General features: G+C 45.0%; 1 protein-coding gene across 1 annotated transcript in view; it reads right to left on the minus strand.

Moving 5' to 3' along the window:
* The window catches only part of LOC307232627 (PR domain zinc finger protein 12-like), a gene marked incomplete at both ends in the record, with an annotated part of 14,520 nt that continues 3,429 nt past the window's right edge, over positions 1 to 11,091 (minus strand). The window contains 4 exons of the mRNA XM_080003728.1: positions 1 to 389; positions 4,153 to 4,267; positions 10,297 to 10,452; positions 10,566 to 10,690. Coding sequence (XP_079859854.1) covers positions 1 to 389; positions 4,153 to 4,267; positions 10,297 to 10,452; positions 10,566 to 10,690 — 785 coding nt within the window. The remainder of the gene's footprint in view (positions 390 to 4,152; positions 4,268 to 10,296; positions 10,453 to 10,565; positions 10,691 to 11,091) is intronic.

Consider the following 11,091-nt stretch of genomic DNA (forward strand, 5'->3'; position numbering starts at 1 on the left):
CTAAAGCACCATGGGCATGTGGTGCAGCAGAGGGGCGGGGCTCTGGCCCTGTGGGGCGGGGCCCGCAGCGCTCCCTCCCGGCCGATGCCGGGCGCTCTTCTGGTGCGCCCGCAGGCCGGCCAGCTGGCTGTACGCCGACTGGCACACGTGGCACTTGTACGGGCGCTCTCCGGTGTGCAGCCGCACGTGGTTGCGCAGCGTTGACGACTGGCTGAAGCGGCGGCTGCAGAAGCGGCACACGAAGGGTTTGTCCAGCGTGTGGATGCGCATGTGCGAGCGCAGGTTGCTGCGCGAGTTGAAGCCGCGGTGGCAGATGACGCAGCGCATGCGACCGGACGACGCCAGTGAGGAGGAGGAGGGGGAGGAGCCGTCGCAGGGGTGGAAGTCGTCTGGACCAATCAGAGATATCAATAACAGTAATTGCAGTAGGGTTAGTACTCAAAGTTATCAATTTCAATAAAGTTACTAATAGTAGTGAAGTAGTTGTTATGTAGTAGAAGTCATTTAGTAGTGTACAGTATAGTAGTATTGCAGTAGTAGCAGTATAGTAGTGGTAGTGTAGTAGTACTAGTATTGTCGTAGTCTAGTAGTATTAGTGTAATACAGTAGTAGTATAGTAGTATAGTAGTAGTATAGTAGTAGTAGTGTAGTATAGTAGTTCTATAGTAGTAGGATAGAAGTAGTATAGTAGTAGCAGTAGTAGTATAGTAGGAGTATAGTAGTAGTATTGTAGTAGTAGTGGTGTCCTATAGTAGTAGTATAGTAGTAATATAGTAGAATAGTGGTAGTAGTATAGTAGTGTAGTAGTAGTGTAGTATAGTAGCAGCATGGTACTCGTATAATACAATTAGTGTAGAAATAGTGTGGTACATAAATAGTATAGTAGTAGTATAGGAGTAGGAGTATAGTAATTGTATAGTAGTAGTAGAGTAGTAGTAGTAGTGTAGTAGTATAGTAGTAGTAGTAGTAGTAGTAGTAGTAGTAGTATAGTGTACTATAGTAGTAGTATAGTCGTAGGGTAGTAGTATACTTGTAGAAGTGTAGTATCATAGGAGGGTATTTGTATCGTAGTAGTAATAGTGTAGTGTTTTAGTCTAGCAGTAGTGGAAGTATAGTCGTAGAATAGTATAGTGGTATGGTAGTAGTATAGTAGTACAGGAACTCCTCACTTAACGACCTACCTGTTTAACGACCGTTCAGACAGAGGACCAGCTCTGTGACCAATCTGTATTGTACACTGTGTCCAATACCAAGCATCTGATCTCATCACCATTCATATACTATGTACACAATATATACTATATACACTATACATACAATATGTACTGATACATGTGGGGATGGTGTGTACCGGTTGCTCCTTGGTTGGTCAAACAAGCAACAGGTAAAAGCTCCACCCCCACACACACTCAGGAGAGGAGCCTTGTCATGACACATGTTCTATCTGCTCCTGGCTTGTTGCCTCCAGCCCACTACTACAAGAAACTGTGTTTACAAGCCCCCGTCCTCTGTTTCTGTGACGGAGGTCCCTGAGCACATCACTTGGGTCGCATGTGGTGGCAAAACTGCCACAATACACTATATACACTATATACACTATATTCACAGTATATACACTGTATACAGTGTATATACACTGTATACAGAGTATATACACTGTGTACACTGGATATACACTGGATATACAGCGTATATGGTGTGTATACACTATATACACTATATTCACTGTATATGCAGTGTATATACACTGTAAATACACTGGATATACAGTGTATATAGTTTATATACACAATATACAGTTTATATACAGTGTATATACAGTGTCTTCTTCTTCTTTGGGCTACTCCCATTAGTGGTGGCCACAGTGGATCATCTGCCTCCAACACCTTGTGTTCTCTGCATCTTCCTCCCTGACACCACCCGCCTGCATGTCCTCCCTCAGCACCTCCATCAAGCTTCTCTTTGGCTTCCTCTTGCCTGGCAGCTCCACCCTCAGCCTCCTCCTCCCAATGTAACTCTCATGTCTCCTCCACACGTGTCCAAACCATCTCAATCTGGCCTCTCTCACTGTCCAACCTGAGCTGTCCCTCTAATGTCATTAGATTACATTACATTTCATTTAGCAGATGTCCTCATTCTTAATCCTGTCCATCCTTGTCCCTCCCAATGAAAACCTCCACATCCTCAACTCTGCCCCCTCCACTTCATCCACCTGCCCTTTAGTCGGTGCCAACGCCTCTAAACCGTACAACATGGCTGCTCTCACTACCGTCCTGTACACCTTCCCCTTCACTCTGGCTGGAACCCTTCCGTCCCAGATCACTCCAGACACTCTTCTTCACCCGCTCCACCCTGCCTGTACCCGCACTCTCCGCTGCTTTGGATGGTTGACCCCAAGTACTTGAACTCATCCGCCTTCTCCACCTCCACTCCTTGCATTCTCAGCTTTTCTCCGCCCTCTCTCCCATTCAGGCACATGTATTGTGTCTTACTCCTGCTGAGTTTCATTGCTCTTCTTGCCTCCACTTCTCCAGGCTATCCTCCACCTGCTCCCTGCTTTCGCTTCAGATCACAATGTCATCCACGAACATCATAGTCCACAGAGACTCCTTCCTGATTTCATCTGTTAACCTGTCCATCACCACTGCAACAAGAAAGGGCTCAGAGCTGATCCTTGATGCAGTCCCACCTCCACTTTCAATGCCTTGGTCACGCCTACTACACACCTTACTACTGACTGACTGCCTCATACATATCCTGTACCACTCTTACCTACTTCTCTGCCACCCCCGACTTCCTCATGCAGTATCACACTTCCTCTCTAGGCACCCTATCATATGCTTTCTCTAAATCCACAAAGATGCAGTGCAACTCCCTCTGGCCTTCCCTGTACTTTTCCATCAGCATTCTTGAAGCAAACATTGCATCTGTCGTACTCTTACTCCTGGCTTTCCTACTGCTGCTCGCTGATCCCCACCTCTCCTCTTAACCTAGCCCCCACTACCCTTTACCGTAGCTTCATGCTGTGGCTGATCAACTTTATTCCCCTGTAGTTACTACAGCTCTGGACGTCTCCCTTATTCTTGAAGATGGTACCAGTAAACTTCTTCCCCACTCCTCCATCATCCTCTCCCTTTCCAGGATGTTGTTAAACAGTCTTGTTAGCAACGCCACTGCCATCTCACCTAAACATTTCCATGCTTCCCCAGGTTTGTCATCTGGGCCAACTGCCTCATCTTTGCTAATTTGCTGCACTTCTTGATCCACTGTCCCCACATCATCCACTCTCCCTCTCATTTTCTTCATTCATCAACTCCTCAAAGTACTCCTCCCACCTTCTCAACACACTCTCCTCACTCGTCAGCACATTCCCATCATTATCCTTCATCACCCTTAACCTGCTGTACATCCTTCCCAGCTTGGTCCCTTTGTCTTGCCAATAGGTACAAGTCATTTTCTCCTTCCTTACTGTCCAACCTCTCAAACAACTTCTCTCTTCGCCTTGTGCCGCATCAGCTTGTACTTGTCTACTTTCTTCATCTCTCTGACTTTCCCATTTCTTCTTCGCCAACCACTTCTGCTCTATGCTTTCCTGTACTTCCTCATTCTACCACCAAGAGTCCTTGTCTTCCCTTCCTCATGATACACCGAGTACCTTCTTGGCCGTCTCCCGCACCACTTCTGCGGTTGTTTCCCAGTCATCTGGTAACCCTTCATTCCCACCTGTTGTCTGCCTTACCTCTTCCCTAAATTGCCTGCAACACTCCTCCTTTTTCAACTTCCACCATTTTATCTTTGGCTCTTCTTTCACACTCACAGTATAGTAGTAGTATAGTAGTAGTACTATCGTGCAGTAGTAGTATAGTTGAAGAATAGTATGATAGTAGTAGCATGGTATTAGTAGTATAGTAGCACCATATTTTAGTAGTAGTAGGTAGTATGGTAGTAGTAGTGTAGTAGTAGTATAGAGGTATAGTAGTAATAGTGTGGTATAGTAGTAGCATAGTAGTATTGTAGTATGATATTAGTCGTAAGGTAGTAGTTGTGTAGTATAGTAGAAGTATAGTAGTATAGTAGTAGTGTAGTATAGTAGTAGCATAGTAGTATAGTAGTTTAGTAGTAGTCATGTAGTATAGTAGTATTAGTACCCACCTGTCTTGCTCTTCTTGCTCTGCTCCTCGTCTCCTCCTGGAACTCCAGGGATTCCCAGGAAAGTATTCTGGGAGTTTCCGTACCACACCAGCAGCTCCTGGTCGGGGGGGATCGTCTTGAGGGGGGGGGGGGGGGGGGGGGTACTCAGTCTGGGTACTATTTTAAATATTCAGGACTCAGGTCTGAGTACTATTTATATAGTACTATTATATAGTACTCAGTACTATACTCAGTACTATTTATATAGTACTCAGCACTGATTCTGAGTACTATATATATTGTGTTATTTTAGAAGTACATTCTTGTAGTATTAACATGTATTACATGTATTATGTGTATTTATCAAAACATATACTCTGCAGTTTTACTCAGATTTATGGAGAAATATTTTTCTATAAAGAAAATGATTTCCAACTGGAAAGAGACAGAGCACTTCGTCTCCTGACCCAGCAGGGGGAGCCACAGCTCAATGCAATAAAGTTTAGAAACACACCGACTGCTACTGTGACTACACTACTCCTACACTACTGCTTCTAAAATAGATGTATTAAAGAAGCAGTGTATATATACACACACACATTTATAGGTTAGGGTTAGAAGTAAAGTAGTTGTAGTACTGTAGGAGTACTGTAGTCACAGTAGCAGGGTAGTAGTAGTGTAGTTGTAGTAGTGTTGCAGTGGTGATGTAGTAAGGTAGAGAGACGTAGGAGACAGGAAGGAGAGAGGGAGGAGACAGAGGAGAGATGGGGGAGAAAAAGAAGAGAAACAGGAGGGAGGCAAGACTAGTAGCAGTAATGGTGAAGTAGGGTAGGAGTAGTGTAGTAGCAGCAGTCGTAGTGTACTAGGGTAGGAGGAGTGTAGTAGTAGAAGTAGTGTAGTAGGGTAGGAGTAGTGTAGTAGCAGTTGAAGTGTAGTAGGGTAGGGTTGTGTAGTTGTAGTAGTAGTGTAGTCGGGTAGGAGTAGTGTAGTAGGGTAGGAGTAGTGTAGTTGCAGTAGTAGTGTAGTAGGGTAGGAGTAGTGTAGTCGCAGTAGTAGTGTAGGAGGGTAGGAGTGTTGTAGTAGCAGTTGTAGTGTAGTAGGGTAGGAGTAGTGTAGTTGCAGTAGTAGTGTAGTAGGGTAGGAGTATTGGAGCATCAGTAATAGTGTAGGAGTAGTGTAGTAGCAGTAGTAGTGTAGTAGGGTAGGAGTAGTGTAGTTGCAGTAGTAGTGGAGTAGGGTAGGAGTAGTGTAGTAGTAGAAGTAGTGTAGTAGGGGAGGAGTAGTGTAGTAGTAGAAGTAGTGTAGGAGGGTAGGAGAATTGTCGTAGCAGTTGTAGTGTGGTAGGGTAGGAGTAGTGTAGTTGTAGGAGTAGTGTAGTTGCAGTAGTAGTGGAGTAGGGTAGGAGTATTGTAGTATGGTTGGAGTAGTGTAGTTGCAGTAGTAGTGTAGTAGGGTATGAGTATTGTAGTAGCAGTAGTCGTGGAGGAGTAGTGTAGTTGAAGTAGTAGTGTAGTAGGGCAGGAGCGTTGTAGTAGCAATTGTAGTGTAGTGATGTAGGAGTAGTGTAGTTGCAGTAGTAGTGTAGTAGGGCAGGAGTGTTGTAGTAGGAGTTGTAGTGTAGTGGGGTAGGAGTAGTGGAGTTGCAGTAGTAGTGTAGTAGGGTAGGAGTATTGGAGTAGCAGTAGTAGTGTAGGAGTAGTGTAGTAGCAGTAGTAGTGTAGTAGGGTAGGAGTAGTGTAGTTGCAGTAGTAGTGGAGTAGGGTAGGAGCAGTGTAGTTGCAGTAGTAGTGTAGTAGGGTAGGAGTAGTGTAGTAGCAGTAGTAGTGGAGGAGTAGTGTAGTTGAAGTAGTGGTGTAGTAGGGTAGGAGTATCGTAGTATCAGTAGTAGTGTAGTCGGGTAGGAGTAGGGTAGTTGCAGTAGTAGTGTAGTAGGATAGGAGAAGTGAAGTAGCAGAAGTAGTGTAGTAGGGTAGGAGTAGTGTAGTAGTAGTAGTAGTGTAGTTGGGTAGGAGAAGTGTAGTAGGGTAGGAGTAATGTAGTTGCAGTAGTAGTGTAGTAGGGTAGGAGTATTGGAGTATCAGTAATAGTGTAGGAGTAGTGTAGTAGCAGTAGTAGTGTAGTAGGGTAGGAGTAGTGTAGTTGCAGTAGTAGTGTAGTAGGGTAGGAGTAGTGTAGTTGCAGTAGTAGTGGAGTAGGGTAGGAGCAGTGTAGTTGCAGTAGTAGTGTAGTAGGGTAGGAGTAGTGTAGTAGCAGTAGTAGTGGAGGAGTAGTGTAGTTGAAGTAGTAGGGTAGTAGGGTAGGAGTATTTTAGTAGCAGTAGTAGTGTAGTAGGGTAGTAGGAGGGTAGTTGCAGTAGCAGTGTAGTAGGATAGGAGAAGTGTAGCAGCAGAAGTAGTGTACATTTACATTTACATTTAGTCATTTATCAGACGCTTTTATCCAAAGCGACTTACAAGGGAGAATAACATTCAAGCTACATTGCAACAGAGATTAGTGTAACAACAACATTCATGCAACAATAAATACTGCAAGGTGGTGTAGTGTAGTAGGGTAGGAGTAGTGTAGTAGCAGTAGTAGTGTAGTAGGGTAATAGAAGTGTAGTTGCATTAGTAGTGTAGTCGGGTAGGAGTAGTGTAGTAGGGTAGGAGTAGTGTAGTTGCAGTAGTAGTGTAGTAGGGTAGGAGTATTGTAGTAGCAGTTGTAGTGTAGTAGGGTAGGAGTAGTGTAGTGGCAGTATTAGTGTAGTAGGGTAGGAGTATTGGAGTAGCAGTAGTAGTGTAGGAGTAGTGTAGTTGCAGAAGTAATTTAGAAGGGTAGGAGTAGTGTCATTGCACTAGTAGTATAGTAGGGTAGGAGTATTGGAGTAGCAGTCGTAGTGTAGAAGGGAAGGAGTAGTGTAGTTACAATAGTACTGTAGTCGGGTAGAAGTAGTGTAGTTGCAGTTTTAGTGTTGTAGGGTAGGAGTAGTGTCGTAGCAGTAGTAGTGTAGTAGGGTAGGAGTAGTGTAGTTGCAGTAGTAGTGTAGGATTAGTGTAGTAGAGTAGGAGTAGTGTAGTTGCACTAGTAGTAGTATTGTAGGGTGGGAGTATTGTCGTAGCAGTAGTAGTGTAGTAGAGTAGGAGTAGTGAAGTTGCAGTAGTAGTGTAGAAGGGTAGGAGTGGTGTTGTAGGGTCGGATTAGTGTAGTTGCAGTATAAGTGTAGTAGGGTAGGAGTAGTGTAGTAGCAATAGTAGAGTAGGAGGTTAGCAGTATTTTTGTAGCAGTGGGAGTGTAGTAGGATACGAGTATTGTAGTAGCAGAAGTAGTGTAGGAGTAGTGTAGTTTCTGTGGCAGTGTAGTAGGCTAGGAATAGTGTAGTACGGTAGAAGTAGTGTAGTTGCAGTAGTAGTGTGGTCGGGTTGGAGTAGTGCAGTTGCCGTAGTAATGTAGTAGGGTAGGAGTATTTTAGTAGCAGTAGTAGTGTAGGAGTATTGTAGTAGCAGTTGTAGTGTACTCGGGTAGGAGTAGCGTAGTAGCAGTAGTAGTGTTGTAGGGTAGGGGTATTTTAGTAGCAGTAGTGGTGTAGAAGTAGTGTAGTACGGTAAAAGTAGTGTAGTTGCAGGAGTGGTGTGGTCGGGTTGGAGTAGTGTAGTTGCAGTTGTAATGTAGTAGGGTAGGAGAATTTTAGTAGCAGTAGTAGTGTAGGAGCATTGTAGTAGCAGTTGTAGTGTAGTAGGGTAGCAGTAGTGTAGTAGCAGTAGTAGTGTAGTAGGGTAGGAGTATTTAAGTAGCAGTAGTGGTGTAGGAGTAGTGTAGTTGCAGTAGTAATTTAGTAGGGTAGGAGTAGTGTCATTGCACAAGGAGTATAGTAGGGTAGGAGAATTGTAGTAGCAGTCGTAGTATAGTTGCAGTAGTAGTGTATTAGGGTGGTAGGGTAGGAGTAGTGTAGTAGCAGTAGTAGTGTAGTAGGGTAGGAGTATTGTCATAGCAGTAGTGGTGTAGTCGGGTAGGACTAGTGTTGTAGCAGTAGTAGTGTAATAGGGTAGGAGTAGTGTAGTTGCAGTAGTGGTGTAATAGGTTAGGAGTAGTGTAGTATGGTAGGAATAGTGTAGTTGCAGTAGTAGCGTAGAAGGGTAGGAGTGGTACAGTAGGGTCAGAGTAGTGTAGTTGCAGTAGCAGTATAGGAGGGTAGGAGTGGTGTAGTAGGGTAGGAGTAGTGTAGTTGCAGTAGTAGTGTAGTCGGGTATGAGTATTTTAGTAGCAGTAGTAGTGAAGTAGGGTAGGAGTAGTGTAGTAGCAGTAGTAGTGCAGTAGGGTAGGAGTAGTGTAGTAGCAATAGTAGAGTAGGAGGGTAGCAGTATTTTTGTAGCAGTGGGAGTGTAGTAGGATAGGAGTATTGTAGTAGCAGAAGTAGTGTAGGAGTAGTGTAGTTGCAGTAGCAGTATAGGAGGGTAGGAGTGGTGTAGTAGGGTCGGAGTAGTGTAGTTGCAGTAGCAGTATAGGAGGGTATGAGTGATGTAGTAGCAGTAATAGTGTAGGATTAGTGTAGTTGCAGTAGAAGTGTAGTAGGGTAGGAGTAGTGTAGTTGCACTAGTAGTATTGTAGGGTAGGGGTATTGTTGTAGCAGTAGTAGTAGGGTAGGAATAGTGTAGTTGCAGTTGTAGTGTAGTAGGGTATGAGTAGTGTCATTGCAGTTGTGGTGTAGTAGGGTAAGAGTAGTGTAGTTGCAGTAGTGGTGTAATAGGTTAGGAGTAGTGTAGTATGGTAGGAATAGTGTAGTTGCAGTAGTAGCGTAGAAGGGTAGGAGTGGTACAGTAGGGTCAGAGTAGTGTAGTTGCAGTAGCAGTATAGGAGGGTAGGAGTGGTGTAGTAGGGTAGGAGTAGTGTAGTTGCAGTAGTAGTGTAGTCGGGTATGAGTATTGAAGTAGCAGTAGTAGTGTAGTAGGGTAGGAGTATTTTAGTAGCAGTAGTAGTGAAGTAGGGTAGGAGTAGTGTAGTAGCAGTAGTAGTGCAGTAGGGTAGGAGTAGTGTAGTAGCAATAGTAGAGTAGGAGGGTAGCAGTATTTTTGTAGCAGTGGGAGTGTAGTAGGATAGGAGTATTGTAGTAGCAGAAGTAGTGTAGGAGTAGTGTAGTTGCAGTAGCAGTATAGGAGGGTAGGAGTGGTGTAGTAGGGTCGGAGTGGTGTAGTTGCAGTAGCAGTATAGGAGGGTATGAGTGATGTAGTAGCAGTAATAGTGTAGGATTAGTGTAGTTGCAGTAGAAGTGTAGTAGGGTAGGAGTAGTGTAGTTGCACTAGTAGTATTGTAGGGTAGGAGTATTGTTGTAGCAGTAGTAGTAGGGTAGGAATAGTGTAGTTGCAGTTGTAGTGTAGTAGGGTATGAGTAGTGTCATTGCAGTTGTGGTGTAGTAGGGTAAGAGTAGTGTAGTAGCAGTATTAGTGTAGGATGGTAGGAGTAGTGTAGTAGTGTTGGAGAAGTGTAATTGCAGTTATAGCGTAGTAGGGTAGGAGTATTTTAGTAGCAGTATTTAAGTAGCAGTAGTAGTGTAGGAGTAGTGTGGTTGCAGTATTAATTTAGTAGGGTAGGAGTAGTGTTATTGCACAAGTAGTATAGTAGGGTAGGAGTATTGTAGTAGCAGTCGTAGTGTAGTAGGGTAGGAGTAGTGTAGTTGCAGTAGTGGTGTCGTCGGGTATGAGTATTGAAGTAGGAGTATTGCAGTAGCAGAAGTAGTGTAGGAGTAGTGTAGTTTCTGTAGTAGTGTAGTAGGCTAGGAATAGTGTAGTACGGTAGAAGTAGTGTAGTTGCAGTAGTCCTGTGGTCGGGTTGGAGTAGTGTAGTTGCAGTAGTAATGTAGTAGGGTAGGAGTATTTTACTAGCAGTAGTAGTGTGGGAGTATTGTAGTAGAAGTTGTAGTGTAGTAGGGTAGGAGTATTTTAGAAGCAGTAGTGGTGTAGGAGTAGTGTAGTTGCAGTAGCAATTTAGTAGGGTAGTAGGGTAGGAGCAGTGTAGTAGCAGTCGTAGTGTAGTTGCAGTAGTAGTGTATTAGGGTAGTAGGGTAGGAGTAGTGTAGTAGCAGTAGTAGTGTGGTAGGGTAGGAGTAGTGTTGTAGCAGTAATAGTGTAGTAGGGTTAGTGTTAGGGCAGTAGTTGTGTTCGTAGCAGTGGAGTACTGCAGTAGTGGTAGTACCTCCACAGCCTTGTAGTAGATGCTGCTCCCCATCTGAACCACCTCCAGGTTCTGCTCCTGCTCGTTGCGTGCGCATTTGATGTAAGTCATCCAGCTCCTCTGGTCCTCCTGGGAGGCATCCACGAAGAACCGCACCGAGCCATCCTCATTAAACACCTGGGGAGGAGGAGGAGGAGGAGGAGGAGGAGGAGGAGGAGGAATTCAAGTTAAAATGCAAGTACATATTTGTACAGGCAGACAGACGGGCAGGCAGACAGGCAGACAGGTACCTCCCACATCAGGTTGTTGTTCTTGAACAGGTCGATGTGTTCGGGGGAGATGAGGCGTCCGGTGAACGGTCCCATCTCTGTCCCGGCCTTGATCCACGTCTTGGAGAAGATGCCCAAACCTTCCCCTGGAAACAGGTCGCCATGGTAACCAGATCAGAGAGAGGGAGGAGAGATGAGGAGAAAGGGAGGAAACGGGTAGGAGAGAGGGAGGGGAGATGGAAGAGAGAGGGGAGAAAGGGAGGAGAGGAGGAGGAGAAGAAGAGGAGGAGAAGAGGAGGGAGGAGGGGAGAGGAAGAAAGAGGAGAAGAAGAAGAAGAGAAGAGGAGGAGAAGAGGAAGAGGAGAGGAAGAGGAGGAGTAGAGGAGGAGTAGAGGAAGGGGGAGAAGAGGAGGAGGAGAGGAAGAGGAGAAGGAGAGGAGAAGGAGAGGAAGGGGAGAAGAAGAAGAGGAGGAGGAGGAGAGGAACCGGAGAAGAGGAGCAGAGCAGAAGAAGAAGAGGAGGGGGAGAGGAAGAGGAGGAATAGAGG

Source organism: Zeus faber (genome assembly GCF_960531495.2).
Source record: "Zeus faber genome assembly, chromosome: 7".
Taxonomy (NCBI): domain Eukaryota; kingdom Metazoa; phylum Chordata; class Actinopteri; order Zeiformes; family Zeidae; genus Zeus; species Zeus faber.